The sequence below is a fragment of the Homalodisca vitripennis genome, chromosome 7, assembly GCF_021130785.1.
Source record: "Homalodisca vitripennis isolate AUS2020 chromosome 7, UT_GWSS_2.1, whole genome shotgun sequence".
Taxonomy (NCBI): Eukaryota; Metazoa; Arthropoda; class Insecta; order Hemiptera; family Cicadellidae; genus Homalodisca; species Homalodisca vitripennis.
Window position 1 is genome coordinate 129,327,664 of NC_060213.1, and position 22,282 is coordinate 129,349,945.

Genomic DNA, 22,282 nt, shown 5'->3' on the forward strand with positions numbered 1-22,282 from the left:
CAAATGTCTAGATTCTAAGGTACAAGGGTGGTTCAACAGCTCTAGCCTACTACAGGAGACGATTGTTGGAGTTGGAGGGACTCCCTAGGAATCAAACGTTCTTGTTAGCGTAGATGTAAGGGCATACCACCCCTTGCCTACTTTGACTGGAGAGGCTGGTTCAGAGCTGGTTTCCCCTCCCTCCGAGGGGGACATGACTGAGATTAATGCCCTAAATTCTTCCCCATGGATCTCGACAGGACGCGGCTCCTACATCAAGATCCAGAATAACCTGTCATTCCAGAAGCAGCACTCCTTTTAAAACTAAATGCAATTTCTAAGCTTTTTGTCCTGAGAGAAAAAAAAAAACTAAAATGATTATTACGTCAAAAGAGCAGTTGGCAAACATGATACTTGTCAGTATTTGTTTTGACTTTGATTTGTTTCTTCAGCTAGAGAGCATTGTGTAAGGCAGGATGTTATATGAGACTGCACTGTACTATTACTTACGTGCGGGGAGTAGTTTTCTTCATTATTATGTCATTAGTGAGTGGTCCCAGCTCCTTGACTCTGTCCATTAAGACCTTCTGCAGCTTGATGGCGTCTTCGTAGATCATACTGCCCTCCTCGTTGTACTGCTTGCAGTTGCTGAACATGAGCTGAAACAGTGTCACATCAGTTGTACCACTCACCTTTACCCTACACGCTCCATTCCCTACCTTTCAGCTTTATTGTTTGTAACGGGTTGCTAGCTTTATAATGACAAACAACGTAACACAGACCATCAGTTTTTTGTTTTATCATTATTAAGCTTGGGATGGATAATATTTTTAGTAAAACAATTATCTTCAATCGTTTGGAATCAATTTATTCTGTTTTGGGGCCATCAAGTTGGAGAGTGAAACAGTTCATATAAGTACCGTGAATAACTCAAATTTCTCTCCAATATTTCACGATAAATTATTTCAGTAACAATTAAACATTTTAGACTCGTGGAGAAATCCTATGTCGGAAGTTCTTAGATTTGCAGTTAACACATTTGTGATGTAATGAATAACGGGGCTCTACGTCATTTTGAAACAAAAGTTGATATTGTGTTGATGCCCAATCAAGAATATGTGTTTTGTAACAGCATTTAAATCTATAGCAAAAATTAGGTAGTAACTTTGTCTTTGATACCTGCATTACACTAATCAGCAAACATTGCATACTTAATATTTGTTTCAAAAATTATAATTAAAAGTTTATGTGTACTAAAACTTCTTATTTTATCTTGATTACCTCTGTGGTGATCAGTGATTACAGAAAGGATAAAAATAAGAAGTGTTGTTACTTTTATTAAGCTTGCTCTATACTTTCTGTACTATAAACGTAAAGAAATTTAAAATGGTACTTAAATTAATTAAACATATGAGTGTTTACAGAGAACAGTTGATTACAAAAACGCATTTACTATATGCTTATTAAGTCAAAAAGGGGAGTTTTCTAATCAGTGAGGCATAGCCCGGAGGGATGTTTGAAACAGGAAATAGGCCTATATGTTAACCAGAGACACTAAGAATGCCCATTTAAAATTTCAATCCAATTAATCCAGTATTTTACATGATTGACTAATACATATACACACACGAACACACAGACAGACACAACTAGATTTTATATGTGGTAAAGATGTAGTGCTATGAGGTTGAATTCCGCTACCAGCAAAACATACAAGAAATGCCATGTCAGCAATCATTTAAGCTCTGTGTCACTTAATGTTTTCAAAATCAATTTGTATTGAACATTTTGTTTTATTAATGAATATAACTTCATTGTTGACCATACAGTTTCATACAATTTTATGTAGATTAATATTAATAAGTTTCTAATTTGGAATTAATCATTCCATAATGTTTCCGTATATAACAATGTTTCCATTGTTGTATTCAACATATTTAATTTTCAAGGAGTTTGTTCACTTTTCATTAATTTCTTTAATTTCAATGTTTTATTATGATTATTTTTTAAAACCTGTACTGACTTGGTACAAAAACTGTAACCTACTTTTTCTCAATTTTGTAAAAATCTTTATGACAAAAATTATTATTTTGCAAAAATTACGGAAACTATTAAAAATACCTCAAGGTATTAAGCTGAGTCAGAATCTATACATCACCAATACAATCCTAAGGACAAACTCAGATAAGCTCAGAAGTTAGGGTGCAGGGGTAATTTAACTCCACTACGATTCAAAGTGAACTGGGACAAACAATGAATTGCGTCAGCTTTTCAAATAATAGATCTGGATCTCGATCAGCGGATCGGAGTTCTCGTTCCCGTTCCCGTTCTCGTTCTCGCTCAGCCTTGGAAATGGAACCTCCGTTTCAAGTAGTGAAAACTCGAAGAGAAATTGCAACTAATAGGAAAAGAAGACTCCAAAATAACCTTACAAATAATGGAAGCTCAAGCAAAAAAAGAACGAGGTTCATAACAGGCAATTCCACTGCCCAACATAACCTCAACACAATTGAGAAGACAATTTTCCTTTTTACTTCTCGTTTTAGTCCAGAAACAAAAAGTGAGGACATTGAACAGTACTTAACAAATAAGAAAGATGGAAAATATGTTGTTGATAAGCTCAACTCAAAGCGACCAGACTTGTACTCTTCGTTTAAAGTAGGTATCCCATCCCAATATTTCAACGAAATTTATTCTCCTGAGTTTTGGCCATACAACCTGTATGTATCAAAATTCATAAACAGAAAACCATCTGCCGACACAGTAACTTTGCCTACTTCCAACCATGGGCAAAATTTAAACTTAGTAAGTGCCACGCCCCTGGAAAAACCATGATGAACTCGGTAAGTACAGAGTGTCTCTCATTATTTAATTTCTATCATCAAAATGTGCAGTGTCTTTCTAACAAACATTCGCTGATTGAAAAAGTGGCCATTAACTTGAACCTAGATATACTATGTTTATCGGAACATTGGCTTTCCTCTGAGGAACTCAATGAATATTCTAACATTGGTAACCTTTCATTAGCCTATGGTTACTGCCGCTCCTCAGGGATACACGGTGGAGTAGCCATTTATTCTAGGTTCTCACCCACTCAATATAAGGTAATTGAAAAAATAAATAGCCTATCCACTGAACTGGATTGCGAACTAGCCTGCATTGAACTTGTAGATCTAAACTTAGTTTTAATTAATGTGTACAGAAGTCCAAATGGACACTATGACAATTTTATGGATATAATGGAAAAAGTGTTAAGCCATATTAATCAAAAAAGTGGAAACGCAATTGTGTGCGGAGACTTCAACCTTCACTTTTCGCCTCAAGGCCAGGACAAGAATGCCGGAAACTTTGTTAACCTTTGCTCCATGTATGGACTTAAAATCACAATAACTGACCCCACTCGACATAACACTTGTTTGGACAATGTTTTCACTTCCTTTGGGGATCAGTTAAATGTTAGCTTAAGAAACTTCCATGTTAGTGATCACTTAGGTCAACTTTTTGTGTTAAAAAATGTAGAGTTAGTTTCAAATTTTAATAGCAACCCTTGTCTAGTCTATAAAAATGTGCCAAATATTAATGATAAAACCATCAATCTGTTTAAGTATCTGTTAAGTAAGGAAAGCTGGTCTGATGTTTTTATTGACGAAAGTATTAATGAGAATTTTAACAACTTTGTAAATAGTTTTAAATATTATTATGACATAAGTTTTACTAAACATATTAGAATAAACCCTGGAAACACTAAGAAACCCAATAGGCCTACAGGAGGTACACATTGGTACACTCCTGAGCTTGGAGAAAAAAAGAATAGGCTAGACTTTCTCTACTCACTAGCTAAAAATGGGAGTGAACAGCAAAATTGCAATCTCTTTAGAACCAGTTATAATAGGCTTAAAGCATGTTATAGGAACAAAATAAGAGAAGCCAAAAAGGAGGCAAATATGTTAAAAATAAAGTGTTCAGAAAACCAAACTAAATCATTGTGGAATATTGTAAATAAGTCTAAGAAGGGTTCAAGTGGAACTCTTAGGTTTGATAATAATGTTTTTACTCCAGATGAATTTAATAATTATTTTGTAAATGTTTCAAAAGAAATCAAACAGACCCTGACTAGTCAAAATACAACTCATTGTGCTTTAGATTTTTTAGTTCGTAGAGATGTTCCTGAGACTGTAACTTGTTTTAGTTTTAATGATGTCTCTGAAAATGATGTATTAAATGTAGTTAAACAGTTGTCCAATAAGTCAAGCAAAGATCATTTTGGTTTCTCAAACAGACTGGTAAAAGATACCATCTGCTGTTACATCACTCCTCTTACTGCTCTAATTAATAAGTGTCTGTCTCAAGGTGAATTTCCTAACATTTTAAAGGTTACTAAGGTGATTCCTGTTTTTAAAAAGGGTAAAAAAGATCAACTTAACAACTATAGACCTATTGCAATTGTTCCTGTCTTATCTAAGGTAATAGAAATTATAATCAGCAAACAGCTTATGCATTACATGGAGTTTAACAAGTTAATCTGTAGTTCACAATTTGGTTTTAGAAAAGGACTTTCTACAGCCAATGCCTTAATAAAATTGGTGGAACAAATTCTAGGCTGCTTTGAAGAAAAGGAACTTGCTGCGGTCACCTTTTGTGACCTCAGCAAGGCCTTTGACTGTGTGTCTCACGAGCTTTTAGTAAATAAACTTCAGCACTATAAAATTGAAGGCTCTGCCTTAAAAATTTTCCAAAGTTACCTGAAAAATCGCAAACAATATGTAGTAAGCAACAATAAGGAATCAAGCAGCCTAGATGTAAATTGTGGTGTCCCGCAAGGGTCAGTGCTTGGCCCCATACTTTTCATTATTATGATCAATGATTTAAGTGAATGTGTACCTGCGGATGTCGTCCTCTATGCTGATGACACTACAATCATAAATAAACAACCTAGTAGCAGTCTAGCATTGGCACATGCTAAATCAAATCAAAATCTCATTCAAAATTGGTTGACTGCTAATGAATTGGTATTAAATACAAATAAAACAGTGACAACCTTTTTTGGCCTTAAAGAAAAACCAGAACAACACACAGAAAATCCAACTTTTTTGGGCTTAACCCTTGATCCAACATTATGTTGGCATCAACACATAATTGGTCTCAAAATTAAACTTAGCAGAAGCATTTATGCCTTAAAACGCTTATGTGGTGAATTGGACCAGAACGGGATCCGCACTGCCTATTTTGGTATTTTCCAATCACATATTACCTATGGTCTTGTTGTATGGGGTGGAGCCTCCCATGCCGAAGAGGTATTTATACTACAGAAAAAGGCTATCCGTATCATTGCTGGAGCTGGTAGGCTTGATCACTGTAGGGATATTTTTGTACAGCTCAGGATTCTCACTCTACCTTGTCTGTATATAATGCAATGCTTGTTGTATCTTAGAAAAAATGAAGACAGAATTATGCTCAGAAATGAAATCCACTCGTACAATACAAGAAATAGCCATTTAATAAATTTACCTCCACATAGACTTAGCAAAAGTGAAAAAAACCCTCTGCACATTGCATCTAAATTCATGAATAAATTGCCTATGGAAATGAAAAAATTAAAAGACTGTTCTTTTAAATCAAAATTATATAATTTCTTGTTAAATAATGCATTTTATTCAATAAGTGAGTTTTTATTGAGTCAATGGACTGACAATGACTTCTTTAACTAGTGAAGTACAATTATAAATTATACTGACCTGCCTATGTATTTGTGTGTGAAATATCTTGTGGCCAATAAATTATTCTATTCTATTCTATTCTATTCTAACTCTTATCTGTATCAGAAGCAAATCTAACACATTTAGAATTTTATTAATTAAAACAAACAATGAACTAGAGAGAGTGGAACATTTTCAGACTGACTAGTGATTATTGACTAGTACCTACCCTTACCTCCCATCACCATTGGCCCTCACTTCCAAACTTCTGAGCTCATCATAACACTTAGTCAAGGAACAAGACTAGGTGACCCAACTGACCTTGAAATCATTCAGTACTTCCTCTTCGCTCTGATACTTCTCCGCCTTGATGTTGGCCTCTATGGTGAGCATGTCTATCGGCTGGTCTATCACCTTGTAGTAGTCAGGGTACAGCTTCTTGCTAGGCTTCTCCATGAACATCAACATCGGCTGTCGCCCGTCCTCGCACTGTACATATGGCATTAGTCGTCGTGGCGTCAACCGCACATGTTCCCCACGTTTGGCGGGTTTCTACCATGTTGTTTCCATAATACTAATTATGAATTCGAGCTTTAAAGATAAATTATCTAACTGCAGACTCACAGATCATAGAAGATCTTTCCACGGAATATATTCTTCCCGTAGTCTTATTACTTTTTTTAATACCTTCATTTTTTTATATTGATGTTTTAGCATAATTTTTGTAATTTGACAAAATGTTTAGATTTTTTTAACTGTCCTTAACTATTTTACACTTTAGAGCTGTAAACTTTAAACTGGTAAACTTCTTAGAAATGCATTTATTAATTTTCTATGAAGAAGTGGACTGTAATTTTTGTGGAAACAATCTTAGATTAATAAACCAATTGCTTTAATATAGGCTATTTTGGAGTTTTACAGAGTATATGCTATTTTTATTAATTACAACTTATTTATTATTAGGTAAGATAAAATTTTCAAAATCAACTCTAAAAAAAATGTTTGCTATGGGATATGCTAATCATAATTTACAATAAGATAGCAATAATAGGAATAATCAATGATCAATTATGACCAACTTGTAGTAACATTTCGTTTTATAAGACATTATTTTTACAGAAGGAATATCCCCCTCACTGCCCACAACTCTCACAGTCTGTTTATACATTTTCTATGTGACACTGATACTATGTAGTCCTATAACCTCGACATGTCATTCCAAGTATTAGAAAAATAATAATCAGCACTTCTTTAATCTGTAACAAGGTTTTTATAATTCTTATTGATTCATAATTTAATTCCCTATTGTTAAAAAAGGTTTTAATATTATTCCCTATCTTACGTTGTTGTCAACATTTAATTTTGATCTTAATCCAAATATTCGTAAGGAATTTTAGAAATAGCTACTTTTTTCTACACTTAGTTTCTAAAGTTAACAGCTAGCGGAACACCAAGGAACAGACTTACAACGTAATCTATGAGGCATTTGCAGAGAGAGTAGAGCCGCCTCTTGAGAGGAATGTTGTCCAGATATTTGCCGCGCGTGAGGCACCGCGTGCTGCCCTTGCTGGTCACCACAGTCTTCGGTGGCGCAGGCTCATCTCCGCTGTCGTCTTCACTGTCCGAGTACTAACAAATATAACCGCTTTATCAGTCTTCAATAGTGAACCAATTGTAATACTATCATGAACCAGTTACGGATAAAAAAGTATAAGAAATCCATGAAGTATAGTGAAGTCTATTAAACAAAGTATGACTCCATTGTGTACATTTAAAAATACATGGATTACTTCACGTGCATGTAATGTACATAATGAAAAATAAATATTTGTAAGGCAAAAACTCAACCTTACGTAGATTTTGTATTTACAAGTTTGTATACCAAGTTTGTTTTTTCAATCTTTTAAAGTACCAGGATTATATCTTATATATATAAAAATCTTGAGTCACGATGTATGTTGCCAATAAACTCCAAAACGACTGAACCAATTTCAATCAAATTTCACATGTATCCGTAATTTAGTCTAACTTAGAAGATAGGATAGTTATTATCTGAATTATTCGCTTATGTCGTGAATATAAACGAATAAAATGAAGAAAAGTTTTCAAAGCGCCTGCACATTATAACCTGCAATTACGAGATAGATACGTATATTAAACAGTGAAACACTATTTGAAGGCGCTAAGTTATGATGTATAATTGTCTAAACTAAATTTTTGGTTGAACTTAAAGGTTGAGTGGTAGACCACTTTGTAATAAAATACATTATGCATGTGCAATACATTTTTGACATATTTTCTTGATCGTGACATCAAGGTAAAATCTACATCGGGGTTGGAAATATAATTTACTTCAACCAGAAATGCTCATACGCGGGCAAAAACTTACGAAAAGCGTGCGAAGCCGCGGGAAACAGCTAGTTTATATATAAAGTTAGTAGACTGTTTTATGGCAAATAAAGAATATCTACAGCTCAGATTTGATTTCTGGTTACTGATCACTCTGTAGTGATTGCTCAAAATTTACTCATCATTACATGTCGATCACTTTAACCCTCTCCCGCTCGCAAGGCATGAATCGGCACGGCCACCACATAGCCACTGCAGCTTAAACGGCACAGATCGGCATGCACTGCTTTACCCACTAGAGCCGATAAGTGCTGCTCTCGAGTAGCAATATTTTGTACTACTACGGGTTGTTTGCTATCAGGAGACCATTTACTTTACTATTACAATAGATTTATTCCATTATTTTGCTATTTATATTAGTTGTGCGGAAACAATGGCTGGTTGTAGTCGTACACTTCATGACAGTGAAATCAATCACGTTATTAGTAGTGATTGCGACGATTCAAGTGAGTGTAGTGATTTATCAGAGCCTTGTGAAGTGGTTGGTGGCATTGAGGATGTAGTTCAAAGTGATAACAGTGGCAGTGGCAGTGACGGCGAGCCAGACAAATGACCTTCACCAAGTAACTGCGCAACAAACAACCCCGCGCCACCAGCGCCCAGCTGTCCGTGAGCCCCCTCCCTGGTCTCGTACAATCAACTTCATTGAACCAATATATAGCAAAATAATTAATACATATAATTATAGTTAATTACAATTACAGAACTTGTGTAAGTTGAGGCGCCGTGTATTTTGACCGAGTGCGACCGGCAGAGCGAATTAATTGAGGTTAGAAGTACCGTGAGGTTGAGAAACAATGCGAGCGGGAGAGGGTTAAATTGTCACTCAGAGCTTATTGGATCATATTGACTATTCAGATATAACATGTACAACGTAATATTAAGATCCGATTGCTCAGCATCACTCATTCAGAATAGATTGTCCGTTATTGTTTACTATAAATATATTACTCATAATTTGTTATTTTACATCATTCACTAGAACACATAAGGTTCTCAAAATTGATTGTACCATATTGACTACTCAGAAAAAATTGTTCACTATTCATTGACCGGAATCCACCGCTCAGAACTGATCGCTCCAATAAACGTTATAAGACTATAATATTACACTCGGCTGCTCTATCAAAATTGTCAGAAATTTAACTAAAAACGTAGATTTTGTGAATTTACCATCAACAACTCGATATGATTATCAATTTGACTGTAAAACCATAATATAAATAAAAAATATCTTGATATTCGTGAAAACAATTAATTGGACAATGACACCAGCAAGACATAACATGATGTGCCATGCGTGTGACGTGCTTGTGTCTCAAACTCCTTCCGAGCCTTTCACGCCATTAACAATCTCTATATTTACTATCTTCATTCAACTGGCAATAAATGTAACTTTGTACCATGCCTCAGTATGAAATATTGAGTTTTTTATATATTATGTATTATTAGTATTTTTCTTTCAAATCTGAGTAAAAATTTTAAACTATTCAGTTACAAAAACAATCAAACTTTTCCTTTCTAAATAACCTACCTCCTTTAATAAACTCAATATACATTTTTTTAACTCAATTGTTGGGGCACAACTATAGAAAAACAAACAGTCAAAATATTTACTAGCAACTAGATTGGTTAAGAGCGATATTTTTAAGTCAAAACTATATTGATTTTGAAATTTCATGTTGTAAACAACTGCACAAAACAAAGTGTCAGACAAATACAGACTACAAGTTGCATTGTATTATGGCAAAACAGTCCAACTTGGCAACACTGTAAACGTGTCAGATGCTTTTCTTTACTGAGCTTAGATAACTATTATAAATTACATTTATATTTAAAGAATTGTTTAGGACTATCACTTCCAACAATTAACACATCAGAGTAAAAAAGAAGAAAATGGATTCTCTGTTGTCAATTTTGCCAATTTCAATGTTTTGCCTTTTGTATATGAAATGTGTCTATGTGCTATGAACTTATAAACTTTAAAATCTGTGTATTTATAATCTCAATTAGTTGACTATAACAAACTGTTAAAAAAATAATCTAATGAGTTATCTAAGCAGTGACAAAGTACTTTGGGTTAGGTTAGGCCCTATAGCTTAGTAAGTTGGTTGAGACAAAGTGAAATGTGCATAATTTGTCCATTATCACAATAATTTATTACTATTAACATTAATAACAATAATTAATTATTAATTTTAGTTCTATTACTAATGTAATGAAATTAGTAGTATTTTATAAATATATTGGATACATTTTATTTTTAATTTTACATGGTTGCATAATACAACTTTTGTTATTGTACTAGTTCTAGAAAGTACTACCTTATCACTAATGGGTTATAAGACATGTTTTTAAATCTCAATCGCTAAAGAAAAAAACTAAATATTATTTTTCACAACCACTTGCATTTTACTACACACTTGTAGAAAAAGTCATTCTCAACTAAATGATATAAAACACAACCATAAAATTTAGGCAAAAATTGTAATGAATTTTATTATTTTGTAAAGCTTGCATAACGGTAAAGAATTGCTCCGTACTGTAGACTTTTCTGACAGAAACTTCTGGATTTAAACTTGTACAATCGTGTAACCCAATAAGTAAAATACATACAAAATAGATTATAATGACGGTACCTGATGGTCCAACTCAAGGAGCTCCTGTACTTTGGACTGCATTAGTTTCTGGAGTTTTACGGCATCCTTGTACAGCCTTGAGTCTGCCCGGTTGTACTTCTTGGCATTTTCAAACATGATGTTCATGTCGCCCGCCACTTCACTCACTGTTCCGTAATCTCCTCTCTGCCAACAATACGACTCTGTATTGACGTCTCATAAAGTAATTTATTTTATGTAAAATAAAAATAGAGCAAAATCTAACGAATAATTGGTATTTTTTTACTAATTATAAAGTATAATAATTTGTTTCTATTAGTTCTGACTGTCAACAAACAACACAGACATTTCTGGTTAAAATAAAATCGATTGGTAATAAGAGTTGACAAAATCAAAAATCAGCAACGAAAGATAACAATGTACCCCTTCTATCAGCAATTGTGTCAAATAACTAAAATTTGTTTACATCTTATTTTGCCTAGTTGTGTCTAAATATATCCCGTATGAAAATACACAATTATTTCACTCTCTCTAAGTGCAAAAGTTCAACTTTAAACTCCTGGATCAAATTCCAGCTCAACTAAAGTAATTCGGAATTACATGTTTTTATAGCAAATCTTACTTGCTGAGAAAAAAATGTCATGAGTGACATTTATTATGATTTAAACTGACATATATTGTATATTACCTACACAATTTACTATACTACAAGTAATTCATTTGTTAAAATTATCATTAGCAATATAAAATAGATATTGTTACAGAGAATTTTTGATTCTGTTGCAATTTTCACTAAGCATAAGGATAATAATAAAAGTCAACCTTCAGTTTTTTGCCAATCTGCATTAAAGAAAGTGGATTCTTGATTTCTTTATAGTAGTCGGGATAGTAGCGCTTGGACGGAAGACTCCAGAACGGTTCACTCAATTCTTGGCCTGCACATTCAATGACAACACAGGGTTTAATTTAGCAGGCATTGTTTAATTCCTACTTTATAAACAGAAAACAATATGTAGAAATAGAACAAACAAAAGTAAGAACGTGTAGGCACATAGATCACAGCTGCAGACACTACGACATGGTGTCCCCCCGGGATCTATCCTGGGACCTACATTGTTCTTATGTTACAAAGGAAGTTTGCCAGGGGTGATGGAGGGGTTGGATGGTGCCATGTGTCTATGCTGAATCAAACTTTTTTTTCTAATCAGAGGCATGAAAATATTAAAATTATGCACGAAAATAGGATTAAGGATTTTCTCTCATAAAAGGAATCTTTTATCCAATCCAGGAAAATCTAATTATATTTATTTTTCAACAAAACAATCTAGATCAAATTTCAATACTGACATCTTTCTAGAAGAATTTAACTTGAGACATACATGTAAATCACATTACAAATAAAATGTCTACTAGTGCATACACACTGCGACAAATGGCAAAATTTAGTTATTTAAACACTTAAATTAATATATTTCTGATTGATCCACTCACATTTAGCTTGTGAAATAAGCATGTATAAAGCAACAACAATAAGCAATTTACATAAGTTATTGGTCGTAAAAAATCATTAAGTTGTGAAACATTTAACCCTTAAAGCGCTAATTTAAATTTAAACTGTCAAACGCTAAGATATAAAAAAAATATTTTTTTTTAATTTCCCAATGCTAATTTTTGTTTCATATTCCTTGGTATTACCTTTATAAGAAAAAATAATAAACCTGTAATATTACATATTTTTGAGAATTTTATATGCACGAAAACATTTGAAATTTTGAATAAACTGCATTGCAGGATAATGTACATAGGAACACTATTTGACAGACTACATTACATTTATACAGGTTATTTATAATGAGTAAATTGTAACTGAAGTTTCTGTATAATTAGTACGTAAAAATAAATAAGTTCAGTATAAGATTTTGAAATGTAATAATATGAAATTCAACACAAACTTATTTATACGATAGCCTACAAGGGAAATGAAACAAATATTGTACTTATAAACCTTATTTATTTAGAATAAATAAACTGGACTTGTATGGTGAAACTGGTATAAAATACAAAACAAATAATTCAAACAAAATATTACACATAATATACTAAAAATGCACTCAAACTACGTTGTTCGTAGTAAAATGATAAAAGTTGGAAAATCAGTTCACGTAAAAACAAACTAAAACACTATTAGAAAAACAACGGGCTGATTCAAAACACTTTGTTTAACAATATAACCAACATACGACCAATACACACGTAGTTAAACAGCTGAATGAAACGAACGCGTCTGTAGGCGTATGCCGCGTCACAGGCCATACAAAAAATGGCGGCGATTGCTTTCAACCCAAGTAGATACCGTTACAACGTCCACCAACGGTGACAAAGCATTTTGTCTAGTCCCGACAGTCGAAAGGAACATCGACCTGCTCTCTTACAGAAGTTTTAACAACTAATTCTTCGCCATTTCAAAAGTAAAGCTTTTGCGTTTGTAGACGTTATCCGCGTTTAAAGCATCAGTAGTTCCGCGTCTATAGGTGTTAGCCGCGTTGAAAGGGTTAATATATTCAAATTTTGTGTACCATATTTTTTTCTGAATTTAGTATTTTGACATTATATGGGCTACATATATTTAAGTTAATAATTTATATAAAACAATATTTTAATCCTATACTATAAATTATATCTGAATATAATAATTGAATTTACAAAAACAAAACATTTACAGAGGTGTAAAATATTATATAATCTACCAAAAAAATTAAGGTACTTTGGGATTATACCGACCACACCAGTATGAGAACACAAAAATATAAGTATAGAAACAAACATGATAGAACGAAAAAACAACTCTTTAATTACAAAATTACAAACTTACAAGCATTTCCAGGTATTGTTGTCGCTTTTATCTTATCTTATCTTTCTCGAGAATCCCAATTAGGGCAGGGCGCGGCATCACATGATTTGCATGGTACATAATTGCCTTTCCATTACAATTCAACTTATATTTCTGATCAGCCCCTCTAGAATTTGATATTTTACTGATAGGTACTATCTCGAGGGATGTTTTTCTTTCGTTGACATCAGCGCGGGGCAGCACCGAAGGGTGCTGTCGAAGCCCGCGCTGATGGCCGGAGGCACTCGCATTTTGCGTGGCGGAGTGTGATCAAGAATAAAAACAAGTTTTGTGCGTTTTTTTCAATAAAGAGTTTAGTTTTTGTTTGGTAATGTTTGTTTTTGTTGAATTTTTGTGTTTGGAGAAATGTAGGGGTAAAACACGGAAGTACACGCACCAGCTGAACGGGCGGCGAGACTCTGCAATCACGTTATCTACTAGACCGCTCGACTTTGACCTCTGTCTGAGGATGGGGAGGGGTTTGCGATAAGACAATTCCTGTTTTTATATTGACGAAATATTGTTCTACGCTAATCTAGTAATCAGTAGAAGCAAAATGTCAAATAACGATTCATGTCTGGGTGTGGTCGGTATAATCCCAAAGTACCAAAATTTATAATGGAAACAGATCTGTTAAAAATTAAAAAGAAATAAAGGTTATTTAACAAAATTGTCTCTGTAGTCTTTTGAGGAATTTTTACACAAAATCTCCTAATTAATTTAAAGAAGAATCGAATTATATTAATTAGTATTTAGTTTTATTGAGATGACGCTGTTCTTTGTACTTTGTACATATAAGGAATAAAGTGGTTTCACTATGACTAATCAGTTTTAGAAAAATACTTCGAAGTATGAATATGTATTTATTAATTATCTAAAATATTTTAAATGTTAAGTTCAATCATCATTATTCTCTTAAGTGTTACAAATAAACTCACCTTGAGCGTTACTAGCCGTTTTTACAGCTAGATAGAGCTGCCATTTAGGATTTTCCGCATCTTCTCCGGGCACATCGACGATTTCCTCATCGGAATCATCTTCATCATCCTTGAGTGCTGCTGTAATTGCGGAAAGAGATTGGCCGACGCGTAGTCGCTTGTTTCTGGAAAGATCTCTTCTTTTACTGACAAACCACGGAAAACACATATTGATGAAACGTGCGACACAGGACAACACGTACAACAAAAAGCAAGCCAACCGAACAACCCAACACACAATAAACATAAACAAATGTTTTAAAAAATTTATGATTTTAATGTATATAAAGCAAGCAAAACTCATCAATTAACTTATGGTATACCTTCAGTTTAAAAAATAAATTTTTAAAATTTTAAATAATTTAGAATAATTTCATTTCAATACTGTTTATGTTTTATTTTTTTATTCTGTCTTAGATTCCTATTATTATTTTTTACAAGCCCTTACTAGAAAGATCTATTAAATATTAATATATTATTCTGAATGCAATTTTTTTCTGGATTTATAATATTATAGATTTGGTTTCAATTCTTTGCTACCTGTACAGATTTGTATTTAATTTAATCCTTTTACGCTGGATTGTACAGACTATGAACTTGTCTGTAGCCTTTGTTAAATTACAGTGGTCTGCTGTATTGAATGTACATATTTTAATAGTGGTGTATTAAACATAAAAACCATTAACCAGGGTTGCTACAGGAGTCCAATAATGAAATTCCCTGACTTTTCCCTGATTTCCAGACCAAATTTTTCATTTTTCCCTGACTTTTTTCGACGCAATCCCCAGGGTTTTTGGCAATTAATGGGTGGAAAAAAGCGGTGTTGAGACTTAACAGGGTGGCAAATATAAAAAAGCAAAAAATAAAGTGAACACAGTTTAATACGTACAAAAAGATTGACTTAAATGATCTTTTACAACACAGAAGTAAAATATGCGCCGCGTCGTCTGCAGGCTTGGACTCGGCGCAGCGGCAGTAAGTTTATTTGTGTAAAGGGATTTTATATTTTTCCCTTACCAACGTCGAAATTCCCTGGACTTTTCCCTGACTTGAGACCGGATTCCCTGACTTTTCCCTGATTTCCAGTCCTGTTTTTTTTCCCCCTGACTTCCCTGATTTCCCTGACCTGTAGCATCCCTGTTAACGGTTGTTTTTTTTTTTTTTTTTTTGTAATTTCTCCCTCTCCGCCATGATACAATCAATTCTTTGGTTGAATCAGTGGCAATTCTATTTATATTATAACTATGCGAGCCTAATATATATGAATTTGATTTATGACAATATAATTGCATGTCTTTTAGACTTTATATAATTTTAAGTAGTAAATGATTTTTACAATAATAAAAATTACCTGATTGCATAGAAAATTTAAAACTGAATCTGAAGTGTTTAAAAACTATACTATGTAGGTTCACTACTCTTTTTTATCATTCTACAGAAAGCAACACAGGTCTTCCAAACTGAGTTTTATACAAATTCCACTATATCAACTGAAGGTAAAACAACTCAGTTATTCATCTTGCCTCCATTGAAAAATTAATTAAAAAACAAAAAAATTAATTGGAAACTTATGACAATAAACATGTGTTTTGATTTTGTTTATAAATTTTATAAAAAATGATTATTCAGTTTTTGGACCCACAATGAGATTATTATATCTTCATGATTATGATTTTCCTTTAAGGAGTCAAACAAAATTTGCAAACTATTTACTTAGATGAATTAAATATTCAAAAAACTAATATTACCACTTCATATTATTTTATGTTGCACAATTTAAACTTGTCATAATCTTAGCAAATGAAGGCAAACTAATTTAAAAATTAATTATTTAAATTTGTAAATGATACTCTATAAAAATAATACATTCATGCACACATTCATATCACAAAGAAGGGCCCAATGAGAAACTGAATCATGCTTACACCAAATTCACTTTAAGAGAGAAATTACATTAGCCAATAATTTATTAAAAATAAAAATTCAGAATAAAGACCACCTCCAAACTATTCCCAACACGCTACACAACAAGAAAAAACAATAAACAGTTCCATGTATTACCACCACTGAAACCAAACCAACTAAAACATACCAAATATAAAACAAACATTGAAACACAAAACCATTTTAAAATTTAGACAACAGTAAAACACAGTAGCATAAAGCAACTTTTAAATGAGAATTATTTATTATTATTATTATTTGACTTTATCTGCCTGTTTATTTCCACAGTTATGTTTAGATGAGAAAAACAAAATTTTTAACACTATGTACTACGACCTAACGTTAACCCTTTGAGTGATGTAGTTATTTTGCTATGTTACTCCCTTAAATTGTCATCCAGATTTTTGTATATTTGTACGCTTTTTAGATAAAATGGTTGTTCAATAACTATTCGACCAATTGTTTACTTAGAAATTGTGACTTAATATCTGTTATTTTGTTTTTTTTTTTTTGCAACAAAATAAAGATTTTAATGCATATTTTTTCTGATATACTTTTAATATGTGTCAATAAAGAATTTTTCAACTTTTTTATAAACTTTTGAGTTTCATTGAAAATTGTCCATATGTATTATTTTTACCTGGGCATATGATAGTTTTTATTCTTAATGATAATTTTTCAGAACAGCCATTTTCAAACCTTTGATCTAATTTTCAGTTTTTCCTATTTTCTGATATATTTTTTAAATCAAATATAAGCATCTGAGTTAATTTTAACTCTTTGATTGCCACTGCGATGAACTCCGTAATCAGATAAAACCAGGGTGAAATTCTACTGAGCAACAATAACCAAATTTCATGAATAACTGTAAGTGAGAAATGCCACGAAGACAATTCACCGCCATAACCAACTCTAGGTTCCTTCGTTTATATTGGTCAGTATTTCCACATACCATTGTGTAAGATATCAAAATAACACTCTTGTTACTGTTTCTTTAGGACAAGCTAGAAAACCTATTGCACTGTCCTAAAGGGACCTTTGTGTGGTTTGCACTTTGTGACAAGATATTCAGGATGGGTAAGGTTGGAGGTAGGGACCATGTACACGTCCTGTTTAATTCAAATGAAGATATTAATTTGTAATTTTTTTTTATCCTGAGGGAAAAAGACAGTTTGTCCCCATGATTAAACCTAAAAAGGACCTTTGCGCCTCCCTTACTTATATTTGTGTCCACAGAATCTGAGACTTTTACAGAAGCCGATCAGATATGAGGGCTCCTGTTCTCTGATGTCCTTGGGGCTGAGGAGATATGCTCTCATCTTTTCCGAATTTTGAATGTGGCAGGACAATTTAACCAAATATGCTCCGCTGATTCCTCCTCTTTCCCACAAAGTCTACATTCGTCAGTCTGGCTAAGGCCCACCCTCATAAGATGTTTCCTTAGGGGGCCATGTCCTATCAACATCCCTAATATCATTCTTATATCCTCCTTACTCTGATTTAGGAAAGCTGCCCACCCTTTAGCATAAGGAGAGATAAACAATTTGGATAGTCTTAATCCTGAGGCTCTACTCCAATTAAAGTTTCTTATCCTCTTTTCCCAATCTTTAACAAGAGCTTTACTGTTGGAGAAGGCTATCCCGCAACCTGGCTCAGACCCTCACCATAATGAACTCCGTTCTATTTTTGGTGAAGATGTCTGCTTTTTCATTTCCATGAATACCTTCATGCCCCAGCACCCAACCAAGTGTTACTCTGTTATTCATAGCCAGCTCCGCAAGAGCCTTCTAGCATTCGCAGACTGCTTTCTAGTCAAACGAACAGGTATCAAGTGCCTTTAGTGTAGCCTGGCTATCAGATAGTATCAAGTATTTTGCTCCTTTTATCCTCATTTTTATGAGTCTTCTGGTGCATGATTCTATTGCCATGACTTCCTAATTTGTAATTAAATGTATTCTGTTTTTAAATATTAACATTAAAAAATTACTATTTTATGTTATTGTTCTGCTTATACTATAAGACTTTATTTAAACATTAAGTGAAATTTTTAGTTACACTGTATATGTTTTCTTACATTAAATTCCTCAAATTTAAAAAAAAAATTATTAAACAATTTAAACTATGTGATTTAATATTCAGCTGCAACCAATAGGAATAGGAACAACGGCTAGTAAAGCCATGCACACAGAGTGTTGCCACAGTGTTTTGGCACAGTACTTTGGAAAACATAATCTAAATCTATTATATTAAACCAAGATTTCACTTTCATTTTGAAACGAAAACACACTGTACACATTTATTTACAAAAGAAACACAGACTGGTTTATACAATTATCACAACACATTTACAATTGTGGGAATTGTCTGCGAATATTTATTCAACTTAGGAATAAACAGCTTTAAGTACAATTAACACACAAATATTTTATACCTGTTTGCACCCTCAGCTCGTATATATTTTGACATATTTTCAGTCTAAAACAGCAGCAGAGTGTACAATTAGTTGTATACATAAATGAGCTTAATTTTAATATTGTTATTTTCTAAATTTCTCTTTCTTGTGCTACAGCATGAATAAATTCCATAAGTTGGTAATTTTATTTTGGTATTTTTTTCTTTTTTATTCCTCTTTAAGATAACTTTCCTTAATACGGATAAAGTAGAAAAAGTGTTTTTATTATTCTAGGAAGAATTATGGAAATCAGAGTAAAAATTCAGGCAATTGTACTCAGACCCAATAAAAATTGCTGAAAATAAAAATGTGTAATTCTTACAAGAGTCTGTAAAAGAATTACAGCCATAGGACGTAACATGTCTTTTATTGATTTATAAATAAGGAAATTATATTTTGAATTAAATATATTTGAGTAAACTGTGTTTTTAACAATTTTTCTTGAGAAAATTAATCTTTTTTATAAATAAAATCATATTGTTCCTTTGAGTCATATTACTAGTGCATCAGTAAAATGTTCATATCCTCGTCTTCAACTGCATTTCTCTGGGTCTGGATGACTCCAAGATTATTGGATGATCCCAAGATTATTGGATGACCAAAAGTTTGCTTCAAAGTCAAACCACTACTTATTGAATAACCAAAAGTATGTATGTACTTTTCATGTCTTTAGATATGGTATCATAAAGGAATGTGACTAAAAATGGTTTTTTTTATATGTATAAAAAAACTATTCCAAGAAAAAAACCCGGTTGTAATAACTTAACATATTTATTTAATATCTTGTAACTGTGAAATAATCTGCATAATTTGGTTTCAGCGTGACTAAAACTCTTTACTTTGTGATATTTACAGTAACAGTGTGATAAGTTACGGAACAGTGAGAAAATTTGATTACAATTTTTATGAAAAATAGATTCCTTGACGACATTTGAAGTCGTAGGATCTATCAATAATTTTTACTGTTTCGTTATTTGTTTACCAATTAATTACTTGAACCTTATCAAAACCAACAGCGTTTGGATAACGTAAGTTTTAACTTCTTAAGTTGAAAGGCTAAAAGTTAAGTGATGTGCAAACTGCAAAGTTAAGGCTATGAAAGCCTTCTCTAACATTTAACCTAGGAACTAACTTTAACTCTCAAGCCAACAGTAGGCAAGCAAGTGAACTACTGTTTGCTGAACAATTTCTCTCAACATTTACTATTGGTCTCTTGTCAGTTGTCACTGGTTGATTGTTCAGTGCGGACTTAATGTGACCTGTTGTTTTAATTCCTTTCAATAATTAGTGTTTTGTTTTTATCCAGTGGATGTTTTAGAGAAGTGCATGGTGTTGATGCACAACATGGTTGGTGTGATTACTGACTCACGTGTGTCACAATGCTCTCGTATGATGAGTTTATTTTAACCTACATTGCAGTAGAGTGACAGATTGATTAGTTATCCACATGAGGAAGCAATCATATTGCAGATCTTGAAACATACTCTTCCTGATTTCTTATATCACTGAACGGTGGCAAAAGTCCAAAAATATCCTGTCACCTTCACAAATTCTCTCAGAGGTCACTCATCTATATTGTTTTGCTCAGTTATCTAGAGATAACTAAATATGCCCACTGGCATTTTATGGTGAATGTTAGAATTAAATGAGTTATTTATCTTCTAATCATAAGCAGAGTATGATCAAATCAAATCATTTTTTAGTATATAATTAAACTGCTATTTTGAAAATTACTATCACCATCCCTTCCTCCACACCCACACAGTAACACTGACCTGATCCTCTCGCTGGTTTTCCCAGACGAGAACTTGGAGTGTTCCACCTCGATCTTCTTACTGAGAATGATCTTCCGCAGAGCCTTGGCGTCCTTGTAGATCTGGGAGCCGGGCTCGTTGAACGTACAAGCATTCCTGGTCATCTGCAGGAGATCTTTCTCCATCTCATTGAGCGACGTGTACTTACTCTCCTGGATCTTGCGGGCAATCGCGCGCAGGTCTATTGGGTTGTCAATCACCTCGTAGTATTTTGGGTAGCGCTACAAATATCACAAATTGTTATTATTAGTTTAACGACACTGTTAAACTCTCCATGAATTTGTAAATAACAGATATTGTCTATCAAAAGATCTATACAAAAATGTATAACAGAAAAAAAACCACAACACTTAAGAACGTAAGTTATTTATATCAAATGCACTACCAATGTTGCAGTCTACATTTTAAGGCATTGTTCAACTATGAAAACGTTAAATATTGCATTGGATCTGTTTCCTACGAACTTTTATAAATATATCATACTTTATGTATAATACAATAAAAAGCTCAATTCAAAAGAATGAAAATAAAATTTTGTTTAATTGCAACATTCAGTAATGTGTTTTTTTTTTTTTTTTTTTTTTTTTAAAATTCAAACCTTAACTTATTGAAAAAGTTAAGTTACTATTCCATTACTAAAACACGTCTTAATGCATATTCAAAAGATGATACAACGGCACAGTTTCTCCAAGGTAACTATTTCTCACCTCTCTTGAACCTCAATGGCTGAAATGTGAAGAGTCATAAAGCTTACCGAGTAGTGTTCCTTGCTCGCAAAGCTACACTTACAAAACATTTGTCACGAGGCAAAATTTCAGAGTTACTGGATATGACAGATTCTACTGTATAATATTTTCTACTTTTATAGATAATTGGATAATTATATTTACTGAATTTGATTGAAGACCACACATTGTTCATTTGTTTTTCACTTCTTCAGTTCCTTGATCCAAAAGACCAAAAACGTTGAACTTCCATTCCAGTGTTGACTAGTCAAACATAAAAATTATTTTTCTAAGTTCTAAAAGAATTTGTTTTATTTCTTTATGTCATATATTGGACTTCTAAGGATTATTTAGTGCATACCTCAGAACTATTTTTTAGTAAATAACAAAACAGGTATGAAGTGGTATTAGTCAACAAACAACTATACAGGTGTGGCACTGTAAACATGGTTTTTTTAATTAAAGTATGCACAGATTTTTAAAAAGTAACAAGCATAAAACTGATATGTTATAAAAGAATTTGTAAAAATAATTAAAATTTCAGTTAGTCACTATTCTTGTAAAATTAAAAAATTGCAACTTTAACTGTTATGGGAGTTTTCAAATTTAATAATGTACAATACGAGGTGTAAAATGAAACAGGACAAGACATTATGTTTGCCAACTTTAGATTGTTTAAAACTACCCGTGGTTTCCACCTTGTTAACACATTGGCTGTGGTAAAAATATTTTACAGACTATGAGAATGACAACCTCACTGAACCCTTAAACAAACAAT

The 22,282-nt window shown here is 32.9% G+C and overlaps 1 protein-coding gene across 7 annotated transcripts in view; it reads right to left on the minus strand.

Annotated features, from left to right (window-relative positions):
* Window positions 1-22,282, minus strand: part of LOC124366316 (protein polybromo-1) — a 102,012-nt gene that overhangs the window by 49,125 nt on the left and 30,605 nt on the right. For 4 of the 7 annotated variants that reach the window (XM_046822768.1, XM_046822769.1, XM_046822764.1 and 1 more), the window contains 7 exons: window positions 20,741-21,000; window positions 14,531-14,715; window positions 11,525-11,637; window positions 10,724-10,888; window positions 7,143-7,304; window positions 5,997-6,164; window positions 490-638 (listed from right to left, as the gene is read on the minus strand). In XM_046822768.1, coding sequence (XP_046678724.1) covers window positions 490-638; window positions 5,997-6,164; window positions 7,143-7,304; window positions 10,724-10,888; window positions 11,525-11,637; window positions 14,531-14,715; window positions 20,741-21,000 — 1,202 coding nt within the window. The remainder of the gene's footprint in view (window positions 1-489; window positions 639-5,996; window positions 6,165-7,142; window positions 7,305-10,723; window positions 10,889-11,524; window positions 11,638-14,530; window positions 14,716-20,740; window positions 21,001-22,282) is intronic. The other 3 variants (XM_046822767.1, XM_046822770.1, XM_046822765.1) reach the window with 2 other exon arrangements.